The sequence below is a fragment of the Lytechinus pictus genome, chromosome 5 (assembly GCF_037042905.1).
Source record: "Lytechinus pictus isolate F3 Inbred chromosome 5, Lp3.0, whole genome shotgun sequence".
Taxonomy (NCBI): Eukaryota; Metazoa; Echinodermata; class Echinoidea; order Temnopleuroida; family Toxopneustidae; genus Lytechinus; species Lytechinus pictus.
The window spans coordinates 27,704,834-27,732,568 of NC_087249.1; the positions used below are offsets into that span (position 1 = coordinate 27,704,834).

Genomic DNA, 27,735 nt, shown 5'->3' on the forward strand with positions numbered 1-27,735 from the left:
TACGATGTGAAGCTCCTCACACAACTGGTTCCCTCTTTCCTCATGCAATATTTATGATCGGGCTCAGATTGCCATGGGTGGACAAGTTTCAAGACCACTCTGCCACTTTCACAATGTTGACCAAAAAATTATTACAAAATCGATTCATTAAATAAATCACAAGATATACCGGTAGGCTATATATTATGGGGATGAATCACTTTAAACTCTGTATAATCATATTGAATGAATTTCTGATCGCGTTAAGAGGGGGCATCTGTGTCCTTTGGACACGTCAAATTTCTAGTCCTTCCTAAATCTCTTATAGATTTTATGTTAGATAATTCTTGATAAACCTCCATATTTTTTTTTTCAATTTAGTGGAGGCTGGAGGGGACATATGAAACTGGAAGTCTTGCCCAATAGTCTAAGGGTTAAAGTGAAAAAGGGCAGCAGTTTCAGAACTTCTAGATCTAGATCCAATTGATTTTTGTTAGGCTTAGACTAGACTTTAACTTTATCTAGATCTAGGCCTAGATCTACATGTAGTTTAGACTGAGGCTGAGACCACTCAAGGTTCCAACTCAGGTGTCGTGCACAGGAAAGTGCAAGGCATAACACCCGTGAAACTTCCATGGAATATTTTATTATGTAGACATTAGTCAGATTAGACATCCCTAGTGAAATAATTTTTTGCTATGCCGCCCTCTATATGCATCTTGTAGCTTAGTTACTAACAGAGATAAGATGTGAAAAAATTCCCATTTCTACCACATATATACTGTAGTTTAAAGTCGAGTAGGGGGTGCTTGATATAAAATCATTTTCATTAAAATGAAACATGATCACAGAAACTATTCAATATATTATTTATTTCTTCATTACTTCCACTAATCTTGAATCTATAATTTGTTCTTTCTGTCTGTTTTTCCTTTTTTTTTTCTCTAGATCTATTCCCTTTTTTCTTTTCTTTTTTGTTTGTTTAAGGCCTATCTTTTTATTCTTTTGCATTTATTTTTATTTTCATTTTCTCTTTTATTTTGAGGGCTTTTTATTCTACTTTCTCTTCTCAATAGTTTTTTCTCTTCTATATATCCGTTTTTTTCTTTGTTATTGTTCTCCTTATTCTTTCGTTTCTTCTTTTCATCTGTTTCAATTGTTTTTTTTTTTCTCTTTCTCTATTTTTTTTTTTTTAGATCTCCTTGCTGTAGAAGTTTATTTTGAAGACAAAGAATTGACTGTTTTTATTTCCTTTGACTTTACGATTTGTTTTTTCTCACCACTTTATTTGCCTCCTTTATCTATCTCATGCTTAACATTAATATCTGATTACTTCTCATTCCTTTTACATCACCATCCCTTCATCTCCTGCTTTGCATTCCTTACACAATAGGCCTACTATTTGCAATGATCTTTTGTCCCTTCATGTTCATTTCATGGTTCAGTTAGCCTGCAGTTACTGTCTTTGCTGTTATGCTGAACACAAGCGATACGTCTGATGTGGCAAAGACTACAAACTATGGATGCAAAGCATCCACCGCCTATAGACACCCGTCTTGATTTGGATTTTGTTTTTTAATATTGACAATGAAATAACGCTGGTTTTTCGTACGAAAAATTCTCATGCATATGTTAAGCCATGATGTCACTTTCTTCATCCAAAATGGCGAGTACGAGTACACGTGAAAAACTTCTATGAGAAAGTTTGGATTATGGAGCTGACAAATTTGGCATGCCTAGTTAAAGTAGTTATTGATGACGGGAGGATATATTTGTCGCTTTACCAACAGGATATAGAAAAAGCGCTATCTACCAGGCAATCCCTCTGTGTTATGATTATCTTCGCAATCACGTCTTTTATGATGGAGATGTCTTAATTGTTGACACATGACCAGGAATACAGGTACCGGTTCCGGTACCACAACATGTCAAATGACAAGATCATGGGAAGTACGAATTAATAATCGTTAATTTGACAACGTCATGTCTCTCAAATATACTTGAAGACTATAGTTTAGCAAAATATTTAATCTTTTATTTTAATGGTTGTTAAAAAAAATATAAAACATTGTTTTGCAGACGTTGAGTTTATGTATCCCTATCTCCTGATTTGTTTTACCCCCATTAAGTAATGGACGAGCAGAATCTTTTTCTTTGCAACTTCATGTATCTGATGGTTGAACGTAACTTTGGTAAGCCATATTAGGCGTGGTTGTGGAATTATCCATAAATTCGTCATTTTGAATAAACTTGAATATTTGTTAGGGTGTCTATAGGCAGTGGATGCTTCGCATCCACAATTCGTAGTCTTTGCCACATCAGACATATCGCTTGCGTTCAGCAGATTAGCAAAGACAATAACTGCAGCCTCCGCTTTAGATTATAGGCTATGGTTCAGTTGATTTACATTGAAAGGTTTAGCCTATATGATTATTTAGTGAAACTTACCCTTATTCATAGAAACTCATTTAAATTTGTTGTAAACTCATTTATTTTCATATAATTTCTTTTATATGCAAACTTTCTTATTTGAATATTTAATATTTACAAATTATTGTTAAACAAAGAAATAAGCCCGCAGATTGAGATATTAAGTACACCTCCGCCAGGCAGATTATCACAGGCAAGCAAAGAGTGAACATTTGTATATTATTTAACTCTGTAGGGACATACCACACCTAGGTGACCACATAACAACTACCCTGCCCACAACCTTTACAAGCAAAAAAATCACTCTTGGACTCCACCTTGATGCAGCCAGGGGGGGGGGGGGGGACAACATTTTTAATACACTTTTCTATTGTCTCCTTTAAACAAAAATGCTGGGGGATGCTGGATCTACCACTGGAGGATACCATAACACATTGTCAGAACAGATGATCCATGCATCACTGAATAGAATTTTACTGGGTCTTTTTTTTTGCATGCAGTGAGTTCCAGTAATGAAACTAGGAAAACTCTCAATTATGATAATGTAGATCAAGGAATTGTGATAGGACTCTGAGCAGCTAGCAAGTAAAAGTTGTTGTAAAATCTTACCTTTTTTTTAGGCAAAGATGGCAAGGAGTCAAGACTACATTTTTTTTTAATGAGATAAGCTTCATTCACAAAATTGGTACATTTTAACATTTAATATTAGGCGTACTACTCCTCAAGTATTCTAGTTCTAGGGAATTGTAAGTTTCTGTTGGACCTTATCATGCATACCTTTTTCATGGGGTAGTCCCGGACATGTGATGCTTGTGATGAAGAGAGTCAAAGAGAATAAAATTAGGTTGCATTATTGAGGGGACAATTGGGGTTTGTCCTTACATCCTCTTTGAATCAGAAAAATAATAGATTTTGATTTGGTTGTGTGTTCCATGACACATTGCTCATCTCTATTTTGTTTTGTGTTTGTCTTTTTTATACAGGGGGAGGCCCCTGGAACTACCCGGATCTTGAAAGTGAGAGTTATAGAAGGAAAAGACCTGGCTAAGAAGGATATATTTGGTGCAAGGTATGTTTGAATAGATTCTCATCATGCATCACGTTCCTAGGAATCCTCCAAGTACTGTTGATTAGTTAGTGGTACATGTAGATGTGTATGGTTTATGAAATAAAACATGATTTAAAATATTGTAAGCCAGTCCAGGATGGGAATGAAATATGAATGCCAGTTATACTTACATTTGTAATATTAACCCATCTGTTTATGTGGTGAGTGCTGAGAAGCATTCATCGTAAGTTATTTTAAATTTGTGAATCATCTGTGTGTGTGTGTGTGTGTGTATAATGTGCTCTAAAGAAAACTCACAAATACTATTGGTATTATACACATAATACTGTATATTATACATGTACATGTATGTACATACTACATAAATACATGGATTGTTCTAACATTTTGATGCCTCAACAAGAAATGATCTAATTTGCTCTTATATATTAAAGTATAATAGGCTACCAACATGTACATGAATGTTCAGAAGCAAAGATCTTTGTGCATGAAATCTTTAATGAATGTCCATATGTTTCAAGAGTGTGGTAGAAAAAGAAATTGACAATGTTACCAGTGTTAATTTGAAAAAACTAAAATTTCTCCTGATGGATTTGACAAAAATACAGCTCTAGCTGAAATTGAGAGATGAGAGTTTGAGAGGGAGAGATTGAAACTAGGTGAAGGTCTGTGAAGATAGAGACTATTCTTTGACTGATCAATAATTTGTGAAGTCTCAGTGAATTCGAATTGGTAGGCCTGCCTGGCTGGGTTTGAGGAGAGAGAGTATCGCTGTTGTGACTTTTTTTTTTTTTATCACCTTTATTCAAAACAAAGCAAATGGAAATTACAAACAACGAAAATAAGTCCAGGTTACTCGGTTTTTTAGGACGAAGTACAGGTCTAATATAAGAATTACAATACAGATACACAATATATAACATATCACAATCAAATTTACATAAAACGATTATACATTGGTGATTGCAGAAAAGAAAATTGAAATAGATCAAGCACACACCCTTACAACTGAAATGAAGAGAGGATAGAGGGGAGATAGAAAGAGTGAACTTGATGAAGAGAGATAGGAGGAAGAAAAAGTGTGACGAGTGAAAAGAAGGGGAAACAGGATAAAAGGATAAGACAGAGAAGGAGAAAGAAGAAAAAGAGGAATATTTGAAGCCAAAACAACAACCTATATGCTGTTAGAAGTAAGAACGCTTATAAAGAATAATGCATTTTCATCGCTTAAACTGGGAATGCAACCCAAATAAAAACTTGTTTTTAGAGGAAAAGGAAAAATCAGACAAGTTGATAGGTGAAAGTTTGAACAATATTGGACGAATAATAAGGAAGTTATGAATTTTTAAAAGTTGTAAAAATTGGTTAATCACTATACCCATGGAGACTACAAATAAGCCAGTCTGTAGTTCCACTCTGCGCATGATCAGAAGATTCTGCGCATGATCAGAGGAAGGTCATTTGTACTAAAGTGACATGGTGGTTTAAAATTAGTGAGATAAGCACCAACTTCGATGTCTTGATTATTCATATATTCTTTTGAATTGTGTTTTTCATTCACATCCACAAAAAAAACAATGCATCCATGAATGACTGGTATATTTAACAGTTTGCCAAGTACATTTACATCCTCTAATAGCATTCAAAGTAGAAATGCAACAACTACCTTCAAGTGTTCATTGATGTGCTATTCTAGTCATCTGGTCTATTCAATTTCGTCATCCCGCTATGTAAGGCATGCATACGTAATATCTTGCTTTGAAATCTGCCTATCTTAATGAAAGAAATGAAAGGTCATTTGACCAAAATTGTCCATGAAGTAACTGCGAACTGGTCTATTTGCTGCATATGTGATGTAAAGGCCAAGGACTACTCTTCCATGTACTCCCATACATAAAATGGGTAAAATGTAATTTTTTCAAAAGTTTTACTTCAAATTATATTTTTCTTTCATGAGGACATAAAAAAATATAGGCCTACTATCTTGATAATATTTAGATTACTGCCCCAGGGTAAGGGGTACTTGGTAGAAAGCCACAAATCCCTGATAATTAAGTAAATGGCCTATGAGAAAGTTGGCCTTGCCCCTTGTCATACCCAGTTGCCAATTTTAAATCTACGTCTAGTCTAGGAAACCAAAACCCAAGAAGAGGAGAAATCATATTAGAGTAAAATGAGATGAACAATTAAAAAAAAGTTTCATCAAAATCGGTTATGAAATAAGCAAGTTATTTTAAATGTTTTAAGTTTTAAAGTTCCTAAAGTGTCACACCATGCCTCCCAAGAAGAGAACACAAAAGGAGAAGGGGACAGGAGAGGGGAGAAGAACACCAAGTCTACGGCCACTGTACACTCGACGTACAGCTGCTGTAGACCATGGCTACGGCTAGTCTAATTTCTATCAAGCGTAGAAATGAAAAAAATAACTATAATTCCGCGCAATAATGCTTCAGCCACCCCTATGGCCTGTAAAAATAGGAATCCGCCCTACATTGACCCTGCAGGCGTTGCAGATATTTACAGCCACCGTACACCCATCGTAGAGCTATAAATTTGACTGATTTTTATATCAGAGTACTGTTGGAATTGAAAATTCTGACATTTTAGGTCAAAAGGCGTTAAAACTCTTAATAAGTTGGTTAGGACTCCAATCTAATGCAAACTATGTACAATTTTGTGATCCCTTCCCTGGTTTAATATTCAAAATACTGTACAAATATAATGCCATGTGATATATTTTTTTTAATCTGTGAAATATCAAATTTGTATTTAAAAAGAAGACAAAAATACTGTATATCTTACAATATTATTTATGATTTATTCCTATGTAGTGATCCATATGTGAGGATAAAGCTTTTCAGAGGAGATAGGGAAGAAGGAGTTATATCAAGTGTTCAAACAAGGACAATTAAGAGGGTAAGTTAAAAGTAGAGGATTTCCTTTAATATTAAATCCACTGTGATGTGTCTCAAATGTGGGATGAAATAGCACTCGTACTGGCAAATAAATGGAAAATGAAATGAGAACTGTTTCCAGCATTAGTGTCATTGCAAGTATCCTGGTCGCCTCGCTATGTTCACAAGTGGAAATATGGTATGTTTTGCATTTAAAATTTCCAGACATGGAAAATACTTACAGGATCTGAAAGAAAATACCGGTAAATGCCAGGTACAGAAACAGTGAGATTGGTGTAAAGAGGAAGTACTTAATAATTTTCTTTACCATGTATCGTATCAAGTTTACTGTTCTTACAAACCATAGGGATTTGAAAAAAATGATGCTAAATTACATGAAACTCACTTCAAAGGTATTTAAGTGTTGTGGTGATGTACATTAAAATGAGAGTGATTGTTTATGGGTCTTGAAGCTGTAATGGTCTCGGTTTTGTCGGCATATTTTCAGAAAATATTCCAGGTAGAAATACATGTAAATGTAGGTTATACTTTCAATGGTGTAGAAAAAAAACAGGTGGATGTGTTGTACCATTTCAAAGATTTTGTCTTTCATTCTAAAACTTAGATATATGTTGTTTGAAAGTATTGCTCTATATTAAAAATATGTTTGTCCAGGATGATATTTTAGATTGAAGAGATACCTTTTAGCATTATAATTTCATTGTTAAAGGACAAGTCTACAGTACCCCAACAAAATGTTGATGTGAATAAAAAGATAAAAATCCAACAAGCATAACACTGAAAATTTCATCAAAATCAAATGTAAAATAAGAAAGTTTTGACATTTCAAAATTTCGCTTAATTTCACACAACAGTTGTATGCACATCCTGGTCGGTATGCAAATGAGGAGACTGATGACGTCATCCACTCACTATTTCTTTTGCATTCTATTATATGAATTATGAAATATTCTGATTTTCTCCATCTTGTCATGTGAAATCAAGTTTTATTCCTCCTTGAACATGTGGAATTAACATTGTTTAACATTATGTGGTTCAGTCAAGTTTACCTTATTGTTAATTCTGTAAAAATTGAAACATTGTATAATTTTCAAACAATAAAAAATAAAAGAAATAGTGAGTGATGAACATCATCGACTCTCTCATTCGCATATCACTGAGTTGTGCATGCATAACTGTTTTGAAAAAATAAGCGAAACTTTAAAATGTCATAACTTTCTTACTTTACATCCGATTTTGATGAAATTTTAAGCGTTATGCTTGTTAGATTTTTCTCTTTTGATTCAAATCAACATTTTTCTGGGGTGGACTTGACCTTTAAGTTGTTTATCTTTATTAAACTATAAAATGAAAACGATTTTCGGCAAGATACTCTTCACCCCAGAATGGGTACTAGCAGGAAGGAATCTGTTTCACGCTGCAATTCCACTCTTTACATGTACTTCCCTGATATTTAATTTAACCGCGTGGGGCTTTGATTCCAATGTATGCATGTATGCGGCAGATAATGTACATGTACTGTAGTTTGTCTGTTTGGTGTGTGTGATTTATGAAATACCAATATTTATATTTGTTCTGAAACCAAACCCAAGTTTTTGTGAGTAATTCAGTTATGCACTTTCCAAGATGTATTAAAACAAAAGAACATTAATTTTTGTGGGACATTTTAAGATTCTGGCCCCTGAGGGACGTTTGTTTGTTTCTGAAAATACCTTCATTCATGCATTTGTAGGGTGTCAAATAAATTCATACCATACATTACATGTATGTATTCCCACTAGTTTTCTTTGAGAATTTTTCTTTAAAATATTCCACTTTTCATTGTGCTATATCAGAATGAAATCTCTATTACTTTTCAAATATATCATTACCCCAGATATTGGAATCTGGCTCGCTCACATACAGTGTAGCACTCCACTCCCTGTGGAGTATTCTAACAATGATCAGTCTATATGAGCTGTTAAATAACATTGGTATTCACATCCGAATTGGTACCAAGTTAAGACCTGGGTGGAGAGTGGCAAAGTGTGAATTAATGTCTTGCAAGGATGTTACATGTAGGCCTCAATGGGATTCTTTAAAGGGATCTTTAAGGTTGTTCAAATATCGAGACTGATATACTAAAGGCAAAGGATGTACCTTTAATTAAAGGACAAGTCCACCCCAACAAAAAGTTGATTTGAATAAAAAGAGAAAAATGCAACAAACATAACACTGAAAATTTCATCAAAATCGGATGTAAAATAAGAAAGTTATAACATTTTAAAGTTTTGCTTAATTTCACAAAACAATTATATTCACACCTTGTCGGTATGCAAACGAGGAGACTGATGACGTCATCCACTCACTATTTCTTTTGTGTTTTATTATATGAAATAGGGAATATTCTATTTTTCTCCTCCTTGTCAAGTGAAACAACGATTAATTATTCTGTGAACATGTGTAATGAGCATTGTTTAATACTATATGATTCAGTCAAAGTTGGTCCTCATTGTCAAATCTATAAAAAATGTAATATATAATTCAAACAATGAAAAACAAAATAAGTAGTGAGTGAGGGACATCATCAACTTTCTCATTTGAGTTGTGCATATCACTGTTTTGTGAAAAATAAGCAAAACTTTAAAGTGTCATAACTTTCTTATTTTACATCCGATTTTGATGAAATTTTCAGCGTTTTGCTAATTTGATTTTTCTCTATTTATTCGAATCAACATTTTTCTGGAGTGGACTTGACCTTTAATAATTCAAAAGCATGTACCCCTTGTAAGATTTTTAATGATTTTAATATTATCCCAAGAAGTGTAGATTTGTCACTTATCAACCAATGAACTATTCCCTATTTTTCTTTTCTTTTCTTTTTTAACTTGGCAACAATCTTAGAGTCCCCCCCCCCCCTCTCTCTCTCTGCTTTGGGGCCTGTCTTTTGCAAGATTGATTGAATAATCGAAAGATCATGAATTATATATTTATCTTGATTGATATAAATCAGTCTTCCTGCATTCAACAATAAGGAGAAAGAGAATTCTAGGTACATACATTTTTTAAAGTATTTTCATGATTGAATATGTGCATACATGATGTCTATTGTTCATGTACATTTTCTGTTCATGAGATTTCTAAAGAAATTAATGAAATGAACATGTATTTTTCTATTTGTTTTCTTTTCATACAGACTCTAAACCCCAAATGGTATGAGGACTTCCTTTTTAGGGTGAGTTTACATCACATGTAAATTTGTAAACATTAGAGTCTTTTAGAGATATGAAATACCTACATTCATGCTCATGCTGTGTTGGTCATCGTTGATTTAATAGTACTCCATTTATGTACATGTATTTGCCTGTATAAAATGCATGTTACAGTTTTCCTCTATTAAGTGGTAAAACAGATAAATCTATCATCATCCATTCCCCCGCAACCCCCCCCCCCCCCATGATTTTAAGTTCTAAACTGAATGATTTGAAGTAAAATTGTATTTTGACATTCAAGAGAGAAATTATGTTTGTGTTTTATGTGGACCCATATGAGAGAGGGTTTCCTATAATTATCCAGATAATGTGCTTCTTTTAGAATTAATTATTTATAACTAAACATACTGTAATTCCACTTACCGGTAAATTTATTTATCCAAGTTAAATGACTACTTTAAAAAAGAAATCGAAAGCCATTTATTACCCCTAGCCATAACCGTTGAATGTCAATGCAAATTACTTTGAGACATAGTGAGTTTGTAGAATGATTTGATGTTCAGACATTGTTTATCTTCCATGACCTTTCAGTGTCTGTCTCAGCCCTGATCTCAGTGTTCTGTAGTGATGAATGTGGCTCTTGGTGATAGTGACCTTGTTGATTATCCTAGTGCTGTCCTCCGCAGATGCTCATTAGTAGCATTCTCATTGTAGCTACAGTGTCTTAAGGAAATTTAATTTACTTGCTCTGAAGACGTTCATGAGCAGCATGTCTAAATATGCACCTTGGGAGAGTTTTGATTTGAGAACGGATTTGAGAGGAATAATGTTTCAAACTTCATCACCTGGCAAGCAGAAGGGCATACTCAAGTGCGCTCTACACAAGAAGTGTAGGAGATGCCCTTTCCAATGCCCTTCTGCATGTAACAGCCAGGCTTGCAAGCAAGGAGGTGAACATCCTCATTGTAGAGTAGATGTTGTAGCTTTGAATTGTGCAATCCCATGCTGAGTGCTAGGGTCAAGCATACATGTATCTAACTTTGATCAGTATGACCATGTTGATAATTCGTTTATCAAATTTTTATTCATGTTTTGCCATCCTTTATTATATTACATGTAGTTGTTTGCTTTCTGTTTCCTTCATTCTCTGGAACATTGATGAATTGGATTGGGATATTGAGGATAATGGGGGGGGGGGGGGTTAGGATTTCATAATTTCTTGTGTGAAACATACATCGTGATTACAATCTCAATCGATAACATTATTGTGAGAGGCGATATATCATGGGCCAAATATCACAAAGGCACCCATTTATGCCTAATTGTTAATTACATGACATAGGGCATATGAATTGGGGGCTGCTGAACTACTTTGAAAGTTGGAGGGCTGAACATGTACATGTATGAAATCACAATTTGACTGTCATGTTTATTTCTTTGTATACATAAGCTGGAAAAATTGGGAGGGGGCCGAGTCCTGTCAATACACCCCCCCCCCCCCTCCTTCCACCTCTTCTCCCATGAGCCATGACCCCTGTAAACTCTATAGAACTCAATTTCCATTGAAAAATTCCTTTGATATGATATTCACTAGCTTGAATCCAGATCACTTTAGGGCACCCGGTGGTCTAGTGATTATGACACTGGTCTAGTAATCCAGAGGTCATGGGTTCAAATCACGCCCGGTCTGCCTGTGAATTTGTTCACATGCTGACTCACACAGCAGTTGCGTGTGTTACCCTTCTTCTGGTATTGTTGGAGACAAAATTAATTTATTATTTGTCTCTATCGCCCAACAATTTATTATTCGTTTAAAGTTTCCGATGGTTTGACAAAGATCCATCAAAGAATCTGAGGGATGTGGGTTTTATTCCCAGCCATGGCGTGTTTTTCTTCAGCAAGAAATTTACCCACATTATACTGCACTCAACCCAGGTGAGATAAATGGATAACGGCAAGAAGTAATTCCTCAAGAAGCTGTGAGCCCCGGAATCGATACACTAACTTAGCCGGGGTATATAGGAGCGCCTTGAGCACCTAACAAGGTGGATACTTGCGCTATACAAGTCCTATAATTATTATTTATTTTATTTATTGACTGCACAGGCAAAACCACCATCAGTTTTCTGAGAAAATTGCATTTCATGGATTTATATCGCATGAGGTACATTGTTTGGTTGATCATATGTTACGTTACAAAATTTAATCTATTTCATACTTGGTTATTCTTTGACATATTTTGTGTCGAATCCTCATTATTATGTATCTTTTAACTTTCTGCTTTAGCTGTATGTCATGGTGAACTTCCCCTTTAATCTTAAGATTCAAGAAACCCCCATGTCTATCAGCCCAGGTAGAGAAGCCTGGAATGTAACCTTTGGATACTGAACATGCACTTTTTCTCTTCTAAAGTGTCAACTTTATTTGAGTGGAAAGCGTGCATTTAGTTTGTATCATTTTTTTAAGTATCACCTTTATTCAATATAACACAAAGGGAAATAACATACAATGAAAATAAGTCTAGGGTATTCCTTTTTTAATCGAACCAAGTACAGGACTAATGATAAAAAAAGGAATTACATATACACAATATAACTATGAAATTAAAAACTATTATACATTGATGATTGCAGATTATCCCAAGCAGAAAGACCAAGACTTGCATCTTTACTTCAAAGTTTGCTGGACATTTCCAAATAATACACCATTTTTGCAAAAAAATTGACCAGGGTACATGTGTGTCATCTCAAGGTGAAACCTACAAAATAGCCTGCTTTTTACAAATTACATGCATGTCAAGATTATTTTTAATCAAGATAATTTCTAATTTGCCTGAACAGACTTTAGTAGGATAATTTGAAATTATGGGTAAATGGGGTTGGACCTAAAGAGCATGATGAGTGTGGCTGAAGATCTTTCCTACCAGTCTATTGGGATATCGGGATGTAGGAGGTCAGAAAGTGAAAGTCTTCAGTATCAGACTCCATATAACATCTGAACATGACCCTCTTTTATCATTAGCAGAACTCAGCTCTATTGGTCCCTTTTAACCGTCTGTTTCTATGCTTAGAGCAGCTAAAACAGAGAAATAATGGTATGGTGTAGATTTTGTCATCTTTGCATTCTTGTTCTTCAGGTCATATAAAGTTGCAATGACTGACATAGGTCTGAACAAGTCTACTACCAAAGGAATTTTCACTGTATAGAAAGCAATAGAGATGCTATTAATAATATGATGTATTGGAGATTGCAGGGCTGTCATCCCATTCATAACTCAGCATCCCATTTGGTAGTTGGACAATTTTCTACGCAACATGAGTACCAGAGGGCTTCCATTGACTGATCATCTTTTGAAATAACCCATGTCTTGATATTGTTTATTTCTCCATAGATGCAATTTGCTCTGGCTTACTGTATTATTAGCTACAGGCACGAGACCCACATTTTCATAATAATGAATTAATTCAGAATTTTCATGACTGAATTTATTCAGCAAATTCATGATGTTACATATAGGTTTTGTTTTCATGTCCACTGTGGCCACCATGCACAATATCATCAATTTTGGTCAAATTTGAATCTAGAGCAAATAAAAATATGTACTGTACAGCCATGATGTTTGATCTGGAATAATGATTCTGGATTCTGCAGACAATGGTGATGGTGATGGTTATGATGATGATGACGATGATGATGATGATGGTGATGGTGATGATGATGATGGTGATGATGATGATGATGATGATGATGATGATGATGATGATGATGATGATGATGGTGATGGTGATGATGGTGATGATGATGATGATGATGATGGTGATGATGATGATGATGATGATGGTGATGGTGATGATGGTGATGGTGACGATGATAATGATGATGATGATGGAGATAATGATCGATGATGATGATGATCATCATCATCATCATCATGATCAAGATGATTGTAATGATACATGTATAATAATGGTGATGATCGGGGAAGGTGGCAATTTTTTTTCCCATTTCCAGCCTGGAGTTTGGTATGATTGTATCATATCTATTAAAGTTTCCATAGCTGTAGGCCTGTGTCATTTCTGATTATGAGCAGTAAAAAATAAAGCCTTTAGAATGAAATAAAATGAGACTATGACAGGTGTATATGTACGGTAGGCCTATGCTAATTTGTGATGGTTCAATGAATTTTTACAATTTTCATTCACTTTGATGCAGAATGTTGTATCCTTCTCTTCTTAAGTTATTTGAAAAAAAAATCATTGTCAATTTGATGAGAGAAAGCTACATGTATCTGATTTAAAACTTAGAATACAGTATGTAATGTAGGTCTGTGGCACATTTCATAAAAGTTTTAGCTTAAATTGTAACTTGTCATTATTTCAGGGCTCGACATTAGCAGTTGCCCGGGGCAACCAAAAATGAGGGTCTGGCCACCAAAATTCTGTAAGAGCCTGCACTTGGTGGCCCGGTTGGGCTATCAAAGTTTTTATAAATTGTAATATGTTTTCTATTGTTTAAGGGCCACCAAAATATGAAATTAATGATTTTGGTGGAATAATCGGGCCACCAAGAAAAAAAGTCAGTGTGGAGCCTTGATGATTGTAACCTAGCATGCATGGTGATTCCATGACATTTGTTCTGGCGACAATTGCTCTACTATAATTTCCACACACTAATCAAATGACTAACCTTGACCCTGGATTTGAACACCCTGAAACCTAACCCTAAACCTAACATACCAGTAAAACCCTATTGCAAGCCCAACCCTTACCCTACATCTTAGACAAAATAAAGCCCTTGTCTGTCGCAGGAGCAAATGTTGTGTCACGGTGTCATGACATGGTAACGTGGCTAGCAGCCAATCATAATCAAGGTTTAGAGCCTAAAAAATATACATAGTAGTTATACAATAGTGGCAGTTATTATAGTTGTAACTCGACCCCTGTACCAGTGTGATCATGGTTAAATTCCTCTTCAGGTGTCTGGGAATATTAACCGACTTGTCCCTCATATTAATTCCGTGGAAAATTAACTTATTTGAAGACTGTCTTGACAGTATTTTGGCCTACTACCTCAATGCTTTTTTATGTGAACTTTGAAAATATAATATTACTGAACCTCATTCTGGAATATGAACATGCTTTTAAACAAACAATGATTATCAGCCTATCAGGGACAAAAGTTCAAGAGCTATTAAAGACTTGATGATTTTGATTACTTTCATTTTTCACAATTTGTACAAAGAATCACTGTGTGTTCATAGTTACGGAATAGGGTGAATGTATCTCTCTGTATGAACAGCACTTTGAGGAAAGAAAATGTCAGGTAGGGAAAGGCAAAATGAACTTCGGTCTCAAAATATGAAAATAGCCTCTACATGTTCAAAAGAACTCTACTAATTGTTGCTGGGCTCAGTTGTAAAAGATGTAAGTGGGCTAAACCAAGATTTAGAGATAGCCCAATTTACAGAACATAGCATATCATCTCCCCCCCCCCCTCCCCTTATTTTGAAGTGGTTTGGCTGAGGAAATTCCCATACTAGCATAGATAATAAAATTGCTGGAGTATCTTTCTACTAGCAGAAGATTGGTGAATCTACTCATGAAGTGGCTCAGATTCCACTGAACTTGATAAACCGCTATGGACTGCAGCAGCTGTCGTCTATATGTGTGTTACAGAATTTTCAGGCAACTCCTTGATAATGATTTATTGCATTTGACATTTGAAAATGCTATACTACCTTCCATTTTTCCTTGTTAAATGTACGTTGGGCCTACAATGTAGTGTAGATTGTATGTTTGAAAAGATGTCCAGCTATTGACCTCAGAGAGGCTAATACATACTTTTTTTTTATTTGTTTTAACTTGTTTGAAATTAAAATGGCCTCATAGGTTTTTGTCCCCCCCCCCTCCCCCCCCAAAAAAAAAAATAAAAAACATATAATTACTGTAAATGCCAGCTTACATGAATGTTTCGGAATATGTGATTCCACCTCTAAATAGCATTTATTGAATATGATGCATCTGTTCCGTTGATTTTGACTAAACTTCTATTGTCATGTTATTGTCCTTGAAGTTTTATCTTGTATAATATGTTATCAGACAGAGGCATGGAAGTGTGAACCAATTAATCATTCATTACCTCAGAGATGGGGGGGGCTAGGGGTAAAAAAATCCATGAATAAAAACAAAGAGAAAAGGAAAACTGAAATATGTTGTTGTCAAAATATAAAATTCGCTTTTTGTATTAAAAAACATCAAAATTTTTTCTTGCTCGCTCACGACTTGCCCCACACAATATTTGGGCCCCTGAATTTTTTTTTACTCATTACGCCTAGGGCTGTAATCACTTATCCGTAGGTCAGATCAAATCATTCTGGAGCTACGTTACTGAGAACACATGTACCCTAGTCCTAGATAACTCCTTTGCATGCAGCCCTTCTAAGACAAGTTCATTCCATTGTTTTTGTGTTGTGTAAAGGCAGAAGACAACAAATGACCACAAGACCGTCACATTACCAGGCCTCAACCAACCTTCACAATCATGTGATGATGTAGTGAGGCATGAACGTAAAAAGGAAATGATATATTTGTGATTCATGATATGTATTCTCTTAACTATTTTCCTGCTGCATAAAACAGTTATACTGAAGATCTCATTCTCCTGTTGAATGTATTATTTCACCATACAGATTTCATCGGGGAAGAGATTGAGGGTTTCATAATCATAAAATGTGATATTTGACAATAGGTTGCAGAGCAGATCAATAGTTTTAGAGAGGGTCATCTCGTTGTCCCCCCCCCCCCCCCCCCATGGACCCAAATTCTCATGGATTCCCTGCCTATGGTACCAGATTAATATTAACATGCACTCTATTTGATTGGAGTATGGAAAACAAACATGAAACACATACATCCTTTCAAACCTGGGCTGGGTTGCAATGTACTTGCAAATTATTAGTTTTTAATTAAATTTACGCAGTCCAAGCTTGAAGAAAAAATTAATGTACAATAGCATGTACAACTAGAAAGCCACATTAGCTTTGTGATTTGACTATCTGTAAAGTCTGTATCCAGTGACAAATATTATCAAATTTGGTGTCTATTAACTGAAGTGTTATGTAAATATCGAAGCTCAATTAAAATTACATTGTATGCTTGCTTAAACATATGTACAGTATGATGTGCAGTCTAATGTGTGGGCGTAGAAATTCAGTTACTATTAATGTAAACCATTCAAACCAAGTATAATGCTGATGTACATTGTACATGTTCTATCTTTGCTATGAAGAGGAAATAGGAGCAATGTAATAGTGTTAAAGGTGGATATAATTTTTAAAGTGTAAATACATGTGATGTGTGTGCCTACATGTACCTGTTTGTACCGCCTATCCTCAAATTATTAAAGAGACATTCTGAACAATAATGATGATTATAAGTTACGTAACAGATTTTTCAATGGCAAGTTCAATTTGTACTTACAGTATGTAAATTAAAAAGTACATGTAGGCCTACATAATTTTGAAGAAAAAAATGATTGCAAAATTTGTGAAATTGATATAGAGACAAATTGGATCACTATTTTTCTTTAACTGTACTTGTACTTCTTTAGCATCATGAATAATCTTTTATTACCTGTATGTACATGTCCTGTAGATTTATTCTATAGTTTGTACATCATTGTATAGCACTCACACTGACTCTATAGATAATGACGTTGTGAAGATGTGATGTAATTACAAGAAAAGTGTGACATTCATGATTATGTTCAGTTGAAAGATTCTCACCTGAATATATACACTGTAGGCCTAGTACTTTTTTATTTATGGAAAATATTCTTGAACATTTGTAACATCATTGCGCTAAATCTGTATACCCTACACTGATTTTTTTTTTTTTTTTGGAGTAAATATTGCACTTTGAAATTCTGTTCTGCTGTTTATATCCACCAGACAATTTTGTTGGTTGGTTTCTCCATTAGATTTATATTTGCACACTAATGTCATTGCCAAATATAGCCTTTTTTTCTGGGAGGTATGGTCTAGTAGAGCTGTTCATGTAAAATGGTTTTATAGTTACAGATTTATACTTATTGCATTACAATTTGTGATAAACAAATAATGGGAATAAATATCAACAACAGTTCAATTGCTGAAATGTTCATACCATGATAATTCAAAATATTGTCATAATGTTAGGAGCTCCTACAAGTTACTCAAGTGAATTTCATAAATATATTGTTGTACACATTGTGTGTGAATTGATTATTGAATAACTTCAATATGCTCAAATTCAGAGTTATTTTAACTGACCATTTTACTCTCTTCTCTGCATCCACCCCCCCCCCTTCCCCTTGTCCTTCTCTATTTCTCTTATTTATCCATTCTATCCTCTTTATCTGTCTCTCTCCTATTTTGTCTTTTTACCAGGTAAATCCAAGAGACAACAAGCTACTATTTGAAGTATTTGATGAAAACAGACTGGTATGTAAAGATATTTATTTTGTATGTATTCAAGTGATGTGTATTATGTCCTCTCTAGTTGCTGTATAAATAACAAATTTAGCTCATATCACTTACATTTTTCCACTAACCATTATAAAGGGAAGTAATCAGAGGATAGTTCCACAGAAGCATGAATATTTCAGTTGATGAAAAGAAGGAAGATGGTCTAATTGGCAGACAGTCTTAACGCTATCTTAGTTGATTTTCCTGGAAACACCCCATCATATCCAATGACATGGGACTACAGGTTCAAACCATTATAATAGATACTCGGTATTGACTCATGCAAGGGGTGTCTAAAGCCCATTTCAGACAAACAAAATCTATTGTACATGCAGGTATGACTACATGTACATGTGTATGTAACTCTACTTTATATTTTCCTAGTCTTTTATAACTATATAAGACTATGTGTAGATCACAGAACTCCATTGGTTTATAAATTCTAATCCTGCCAAAGTCAAATTTGCCGCTTTCTACGCTGTTCAAATAACCACTAACAGTTTTGTCATCATATGAAAAGAAAATATGCAAAAGTTGCTGAATAATCACATTTTACATTTTTGCATCTATGAAATGCTCAATTATTGTCCACATTTACATGAAAGTATTTTGGAAATTTCAGTCGATATTCATGTGACATCAATGTGTACATGAGGGGTCAGTGTTAGACTATCACATTCTGGCAAAACCAATAAAAATTGTCATTCTTATAAGCATAGAAATGCATTTGATACCAACATACATTATAATCAAATATTAATGTATAAAATCATTTATTTTTATCTTAATCATGTTTTGGGGCTCCTTTTCTGGACTTGAAATAAAAAGATCAAACCACTGTGGGTAAAGCAATAGTAAATCGATTTGCCCTTCGACTACGTCTTGAAAATTGATTTGATATCCTTTGTCACTTTCCAGCGTAGACTAATACTGGATGATCTATAATTATGTGGTAACAAATAACCTTCAGTTGAAATACATTTTGTTGATTTGTGTAACATTCACAGCTGACTTTTTCAGTTTAGGTTTAATCACATAGTAAATATCGTCTTGTCAACTAACATTTTTCATCTTTTCAATGTACAAATTGTGATTCCTAATAGTGAGTCTACCCCTGTTGTAATGTTTTTTCTTTGATGTTGCTTTAAAGTATTGTGAAAATTTTATCCTGTCTAAAAGCACCATAGCTATTGATTGAATAGAGTATGAATGTTGAAAAAAAAATCTGTGTCCGGGAGGGTTGAATTCCTCAAGCTATTCACTCATTTGAGTTTATTTGACTTTGAAGAAAAGAGCAGTGAAGAACATTATGTGCAACGATGCAAAAGAAGTTTGAATTGAAATTCAAAGCATGATTCTCCTCTGGGGCGTTAATGGTAACCGTCTGTGCTCACGTTAGGTTTGTAGTGTTGTCTTGGGCATGCAAACACACTTTAAGGCTTTCACACTGGCTTTTTTTTCTCAATAGCCCAATATTGGTCTGACATCTTAATTTATAAGATTAATTTATAAGATTGTCTGTTGTTGTTATTATGTCCAATTTTTCCTCCATATTGTACATGTATTTCCCACATTCTTCTCTCCTACAGTTTTATCCATTCACTTTTATAATAAACAATAAAGTATTACTTGCAAGGGCCTCTCCATACCTCATGAATGTCACCTTTTTTTTTTCATTTATGTTATTGTTACTTACTTTATTTGTATGTTTATTTCAATAAAATGATCATGCATGCCTCTTATAATTATGCTTATTAGGAAATTTAAACTGAAATTAGTTGAATGGGTAGCAGTGCTTTCAGGGATAGACTAATAATATTGGCGTTTGATGATCAAATTAACATTTTCCCTGTGTTTTCACTTTGCTTATTTTTTGTATTTCAGACAAGAGATGACTTCCTTGGTGTGGTTGAGATCCCTCTTCAAAGTCTCCCTGTAAGTTACCGATAAGAACAACCTACATTTGTCTTTTTTTTAATACATTTTTTACGAATACTATAAGGAGTATCTAGACCAAGAATTAGTATAACACATGAAAATCAGCATGATAAGACACATCACAAAATGAAATTTCTTTTTGGAAGTTTATCTATGTGACCTTGTAGATAACATCACTGGTGATATGCATGTCATTTTAGGCATGATCACATCGTCCACAATCAATATCTCAAGGAGAAAGGAGAGGGGTGATTGAACCCCCCCCCCTTCAATATTTCACAGAAGAGCAAAAAGAAATCCTAATGAAAAGGAAAAGGCTTGAAAAGGCTCAGCTACATTTTTTTTTAATAGTCAATTGGATATCATTGAATGTGACTCATTACATAATAATGTAATCATATTGGTATCAGTATTTATACATGAATCACAGTACCTTACTGGAATCATGATTTTTTTTTTAGATTTTATTTAATTATTTGTTATAATAATTATTTACAACTCTCTTATGATAAATGTATGTATGATAATTTTCATGACATTATATATTTTGTATTTGATTTTCTTGAAATAAATAGGTGTCATGATACTTTCTTTTATTGACCTATGGTCACAGAATTCATGGATTCTTTTAAATCTTTTCTTTCCACAGACGGTCGGACCAGGTCAGGAACTATTGGAAAAGGGCTTCCTCCTGCGACCAAGAAGGTAGATTTCTTCTGTGTTTTCTTATATGAACAGAGTTTAGGTGCATTTTGATGACTCAACCATAGGTTTCCTTACAAGAAAGTCAAGAATTTGTATCTTGATAGTGAAATAATGATGAATAATATGTGAGGTAGTTTAAAATCATATATGCAAAAAAAAGAATTTCATTCTTTCTGAAGTATGGGTTACTTGCTTCCAAGTTGCATAGTGTATACTTAAAGGTAAAGTCCACCTCAGAAAAATGTTTATTTGAATCAATAGAGAAAAATCAGACAAGCATAATGTTGAAAATTTAATCACAATCGGATGTAAAATCAGAAAATTATGACATTTTAAAGTTTCGCTTATTTTTCACAAAATAGTTATATGCACAATTCAGTCACATGCAAACGAGAGAATCGATGATGTCCCTCACTCACTATTTCTTTTGTTTTTATTGTTCGAATTATACTTTATTTCAATTTTTGCAGATTTGACAATAGGGACCAACTTGACTGAACCATAAAATGTTAAGCAATGGTAATTCAACATGTTCAGAGAGAAATAAAACTATGTTTCGCAGGACAATCAGGAGAAAATTAGAATATTTCATATAATAAAATACAAAAGAAATAGTGAGTGAGTGATGTCATCAGTTCCCTCATTTGCATACCAACCGGGATGTGCATATAACTGTTTTGTGAAATTAAGCGAAATTTTAAAATGTCATAACTTTCTTATTTTACATCCGATTTTGATGAAATTTTCAGTGTTATGCTTGTTGGATTTTTTTATTCAAATCAACTTTTTGTTGGGGTGGACTTGTCCTTTAAGATTCACATTGCTGATAGAAACCATTAACTGGCTGCATTTTGACATTTTTGTTTAAATTCCTCAGCCCTGTTTAACTTAAATAGCATTAGATACATGTACAAGTGTTAATTATACCCTACATGTAAAGTAAGATTTTGTGTGAGGGATAGGTGTGAGTCAAAGTGGAGCAGTTTATCTGGAAACTAATTCGTCAAATGATTTCCTCTCCATGTGTTTCAGTCCCAGGTCGAGGGTACGTGGTAGTCTACGGATGGCCATAGGCTTTGTACATGAGGAAAATCTTCCAGATCTGGAGGTCCAGCAAGAAGATGAAGAGGTATGGTCTTCTCATTTGTTCTATTACCTGAGATTCTAAACGACACTTTATTTGAAAGATGGGGACACTCTATTGATATGGTAGTCGTCAGTAAATAACAACTTGACTGTAAGACAACTGTCCCTGATAGAGAGGGTGAAACAAAGCTGTAAGATCTGATATTGTTAACTAAGCACCGCCAAGCCCAACAATTTTTAAATAACTCTCAGCAGTTCTGAGATCAGGGAGAGGATTGATATTGCTCAAGAGATCTTGAAAAGATCATTAAGGGACCAAATGCTCAATATTAGTCAGTCGTAGATAGATTACTAATATGGAACGCCTTGGCTGCTGAGTATTTATTGAGTCTGATTGGAGATATTAGAACACTCGTTTGGAGCCTGATGCAGAAAGAATTGCAATCAAAATCCACAACTCTCTAGAAATCAAAGCTAATATCTTTAGGAGATGGTCCAGAATCTTGGAGGGCCTTCTTAGAGATCATCTTGATACTCTGAGAGAATAACTTCACAATGCTAAAATATTTGTGAAAGATTTCAATAAACAAGTTTAAAATTAAATGAAAATAATGAAGACCATTTAGTTTACAAGAGATGAAAAAAAACATTTCATTCATTCAAAGATTTTTCTTAATTAATTCATGCTTCATTATATTTTTTTATTTGCATTCTAAATCCCAAGAATAAGCATCTGTTTTTATTCTATTCATATACATATATGTAGAATTAAACTAAAAAGACTTTAAGCCCTAATAGGAATTGATACATTATTGTTTATCACATCTTATACATCTATGTACTTGGGAAGCTTTACATTGAAATGCTTCATGCAGACATATCTATTCAAATTTAATTTCATATTTCACAAGTAAGAGATAGAAGGTATCTTTTTTATGATTATACTGTATATCACATAATTTTGTTGGTTTTTTGGGGGGGCGACTGACTGCATAGCTTTGGTAGTTGCTTTTTAATGAATTTGTTACATACCAACTGACCAGCAACTGCACAACTTTCTTAATTTTTAATGTTTCAAAACTTTATCAAAACTCTTTTTTTTTAGATCAGCTTACATCGTGAATCCCCTCAAAACATCGGCCTTACTCGGGTTGGTTATATCCTACCTATTTTTTTCATTTGCTATCATGCTGTTCATGTGACATGCTAAATATTGTTTGCTGTCATTTCAGCTAATTCAAGAATGTACATGTAATGTGGGATTTCTCTCTGTATTTATAACACAATCATGAGTTTGAATGGTTTTGTGCATGTAAGGGCTGAGTACTACTTGATACTAATTATTATTTTGTTGATGTTTCTTGGTTTTTAATAGCATCGTTATATTCTTATGATATTATGAGATTAAATAGCGAAGCAACCTCCCCCCCCCCCCCCCCCTCTTCCTCATTTCCTCTTTCTATCAACTTAACAGCTTTCCAATTTTCTGTGGTCTGTCTGTATGACAATATCTTTATGAAATGTAATTTAACATGAATATGAAACTTCACACATGCATTTGCTTGAAAGTACAGGAAAAAAACCGAATGCCCATTGCAAGTATGAAAAATATATTAATCTATAGAAATGTCTTACATTTCACAGCATAAAAATTTCTTGCATTTTTTTTTCTGGGAAGAATAAGGTACAAGCAGTCAAAACTTGATTGTATATAATGTGAATCTCATGCAATTTTTATCACTCATTTTTTAAAATCATATTATTAACATTTTTGTCTCACCTGCATAGCAGAGTGAGACTATAGGCGCCGCTTTTCCGACGGCGGCGGCGTCCACACCAAATCTTAACCGAAGGTTAAGTTTTTGAAATGACAGCATAACTTAGAATGTATATGGACCTAGTTCATGAAACTTGGACATATAAGCTTAATCAAGTATTACTGAATATCCTGCCTGAGTTTCAGGTCACATGACCTAGGTCAAAGGTCATTTAGGGTCAATGAACTTACATGTAGACCATGTTGGGGGAATCAACATCAAAATCTTAACCTAAAGTTAAGTTTTTGAAATGTCATCATAACTTAGAAAATATATGGACCTAGTTCATGAAAATTGGACATAAGGTTAATCAAGTATTACTGAACATTCATGCGGAGTTTTAAGTCACATGACTAAGGTCAGAGGTCATTTAGGGTCAATAAACTTTGGCCAAGTTGGGGGTATCTGTTGAATTACCATCGTAACTTTGAAAGTTTATAAATCTGATTGTTGAAACTTAGACATAAGAGTAATTAAGTATCACTGAACATCCTGTGCAAGTTTCAGGTCACATGATCAAGGTCAAAGGTCAATGAACTGTGGCCAAGTTGGGGGTATTTGTTGAATTACCATCATAACTCTGAAAGTGTATGGATCTAGTTCGTAAAACTTGGACATTAGAGTAATCAAGTATCACTGAACATCTCATGCGAGTTTCAGGTCACATGACCAAAGTCAAAGGTCATTTAAGGTCATTGAACTTTGGCCATTTTGGAGGTAATTATTAGATTGCTGTCATAACTTTCAAAGTTTATAGATATAGTTTATAAAATGTGGATATAGGGGTAATCAAGTATCACTGACAAGTCTTAGGTCGCATGATCAAGGTCAAATGTCATTTATTGTCAATGAACGTAGTATTGTATCATTATATGAATGATGTTTTTGTGAATAATTATTTTATAGTAGTTTTCAAAGTCAACACTGCTGCTATATTGAATCACATGATGCAGGTGAGACTGCCAGAGGCGCTCCACTTGTTTAGTATTAGATAATCATTTAAGAATGATTAACTTTGCCTGATTTAATTTTGAGACTCATATTGTTTTCTTTCAAGTCTGAATAACTCAAGATATACATGTACTTGCTCTAAAATTATTAGAGGCAGTCGTGTCATTTTATGATTTTTGCAGAGGATCTTTCCTTTCTATTTTGTCATTTGGTGATCATGTAACCAAAGTCAAAACACTTGTTAACAACTTTCATGCCACCTAGTTTTTGAAAAATATCACTACCAGGAAATTGATTGTAAATTATGGAATATTGTGATGATGATGGAATAGAAGCTGGTAGTATCAATTCAAAGAGAAGGAAGATGGTGATAATGTTTATGATGATGTGATGATGATAATGATTGTATTAATGATAGTGATGAAAATTGTTAGAATGATGATAATGCTATAACAACGAAAATAATGGTGATGTGATGTTGGTGATGATGATGATGATGGTGATGGCGATGACGATTATTATTGAACTCCATCAGAGTAATGATACCAGTTCAAACTATGACCACTACATTGATGTTGCAGTTCAAGCAAGTCGGTTTTGCTAGGCCATTACGTATAGCTCTTTCCATTACCTTTCTGGGGTCAATTTCATAAAATTTGTTATGATAATAAATTTATGATAACGGTTAAAAGCTATTGAAATCCTTCAATCTGATTGGCTGATCGTAAATTTGTTAAAGAAGACCCTGTACTGAGTGTGGCAGATGTACGTAGGCAAATTTGTTTCACAAAATAAGTGCGTTTGAATTATGCAGGATTTTTGTTAAATCATAATCTCAAGATTTTGTTGTTTAAGGGAAAAGGGAATGTTTAATATTGACATTTCTATTGATATGTTGCATTCTGTAGAGAGATTGGGAGATGGTAGAAGGGAATGCAGAGAACGATGCCTCATCCAGAGAACAAGGTCAGAGCCGATCCCAAGTTCCTATCGTTCCTCAGGGATGGGAGGAGAGAGTAGATGCCAATGGGAGAGTCTACTATGTAGATCATATCAACAGAAGAACACAGTGGGAGATGCCTACAGCACCGTAAGTCAATGCATTTTAGTTTTAACCTGTTGTATACTGGCTTTATTTATATCATTGACGTTGCCTTTGGACTGGGGGGATCCACTTTTCTTTTCACTTGTGGCTCAGAGATGTATTTTAAAGCTGGAAGAGCCACATCCTTCTTGCCACTTGTTAGCTTTCGGCATGTTCCCAAAACTTGACATACTGTACACAGCTATAGTATGTCCATTGAAGTACCTAATACTTCATTTATATGTTGTGTGTATTTTGTTTCTTGATTTTTGTCTCACCTGCATAGCAGTGTGAGACTATAGGCGCCGCTTTTCCGACGGCGGCGGCGTCAACATCAAATCTTAACCTAAGGTTAAGTTTTTGCAATGACAGCATAACTTAGAAAGTATATCGACCTAGTTCATGAAACTTAGCCATAAGGTTAATCAAGTATTACTGAACATCCTGCCTGAGATTCATGTCACATGACCAAGGTCAAAGGTCATTTAGGGTCAATGAATTTAGACCATGTTGGGGGAATCAACATCAAAATCTTAACCTAAGGTTAAGTTTTTGAAATGTCATCATAACTTTGATAGTTTATGGATCTGATTCATGAAACTTGGACATATCACATAATAGTAATCAAGTATCACTGAACATCCTGTGCAAGTTTCAGGTCACATGATTAAGGTCAAAGGTCATTTAGGGTCAATGAACTTTGGCCGAATGGGGGTATCTGTTGAATTACCATCATAACTTTGAAAGTTTATGGATCTGATTCATGAAACGTGGGCATAAGAGTAATCAAGTATCACTGCACATCCTGTGCGAGTTTCAGGTCACATGATCAAGGTCAAAGGTCATATAAGGTCAATGAACTTTGGCCAAATTGGGGGTATTTGTTGAATTACCATCATATCTCTGTAAGTGTATTGGTCTAGTTCATAAAGCGTGGACATAGAGTAACCAAGTATCACTGAACATCTTGTGCGAGTTATAGTAGGTTTCAAAGTCAGCACTGCTGCTATATCGAATCACGTGATGCAGGTGAGACCGCCAGAGGCATTCCACTTGTTGTTGATTTAAAATGCTATAGTACATGATATCCAAGAGGGAAAAAATACAGTAGGCAGTAAAGCACTATGATACATGTAGCTATCCCTACGGCCTGTATAAAACAGTAGTTTACCGCAAAAAGAACATTGGAATGCAGGTATGAACAGATGGAGAAATGCATAAGAATACAAATTCATATATCTATAAGTTATTAATGAACCATAACATTTGTAATTGAATTTGAAAGAAAGACCCTCATTGATATCAAACGTTTGATTTTGTATCATTTGCTAGGAGTAGCAGCACCACCCCAACCAGAGCTGGTTCACAGAACGACCAAGCACGAGCTCAGTTCCTTGCGAGGAGAGTAATCAGCATTGAAGATACCATGGAAGGTGGTGGTGATGACGAGACTGGAGCTGTAAGTATTTACTGTATGAGTATTTTCATGTATTGTGGTTGTGCAATTTTTATCATATATATTTAATGCTATAATTTTGTAATTTATTGTATATTATTTATTGTATTTTGTGTATATACAGCCAGAATACTATTTCTATGACATTGTTGCTTTTTTTTTACTAGTACATGACAATGAACTTAGAGTATGTTGAGTTTTAAGGAAAGGTACTTTCTGATATATACAAGTGTATAAGGTGGACCCGCCATGGCCCTTTTGCTATGACCAATATTAAAGAGATTTACCAGAGTCTTAACCTTCATAATACAGAAGAAGGGATCATTTGCAAGAGTTTCAGTGACCAATCAAATTCATTATTGAATGCACAGTTTTTTCAAACGATGATGATCAATAGTAACCACCTTTCTTCAGTTGCTTGACAGCCAATCTGAATTAAATTACTCACAACAAGAAGTTTTATGCAGTTATCCTTTTTCTGACTCTATTAATCTACTGTCTGTACATGGTAATTGGAATATTGAGAAATTTAAAGGTTATGCTACAGAGCTGTCCCACTTCACTTGTTTTCAGAACTATCACATATTGTGCAATGAGTAAATAGGTTTTAT

General features: G+C 34.4%; 1 protein-coding gene across 2 annotated transcripts in view; it reads left to right on the top strand.

Moving 5' to 3' along the window:
• LOC129261607 (E3 ubiquitin-protein ligase NEDD4-like) overlaps nucleotides 1-27,735 on the top strand; it is a 43,660-nt gene that overhangs the window by 577 nt on the left and 15,348 nt on the right. The window contains exons 2-11 of one of the 2 annotated variants that reach the window (XM_064100146.1): nucleotides 3,393-3,478; nucleotides 6,310-6,394; nucleotides 9,569-9,607; nucleotides 18,010-18,063; nucleotides 19,972-20,022; nucleotides 20,675-20,730; nucleotides 21,763-21,859; nucleotides 22,922-22,966; nucleotides 25,493-25,674; nucleotides 27,001-27,127. In XM_064100146.1, coding sequence (XP_063956216.1) covers nucleotides 3,393-3,478; nucleotides 6,310-6,394; nucleotides 9,569-9,607; nucleotides 18,010-18,063; nucleotides 19,972-20,022; nucleotides 20,675-20,730; nucleotides 21,763-21,859; nucleotides 22,922-22,966; nucleotides 25,493-25,674; nucleotides 27,001-27,127 — 822 coding nt within the window. The remainder of the gene's footprint in view (nucleotides 1-3,392; nucleotides 3,479-6,309; nucleotides 6,395-9,568; nucleotides 9,608-18,009; nucleotides 18,064-19,971; nucleotides 20,023-20,674; nucleotides 20,731-21,762; nucleotides 21,860-22,921; nucleotides 22,967-25,492; nucleotides 25,675-27,000; nucleotides 27,128-27,735) is intronic. The other variant, XM_064100147.1, reaches the window with a different exon arrangement.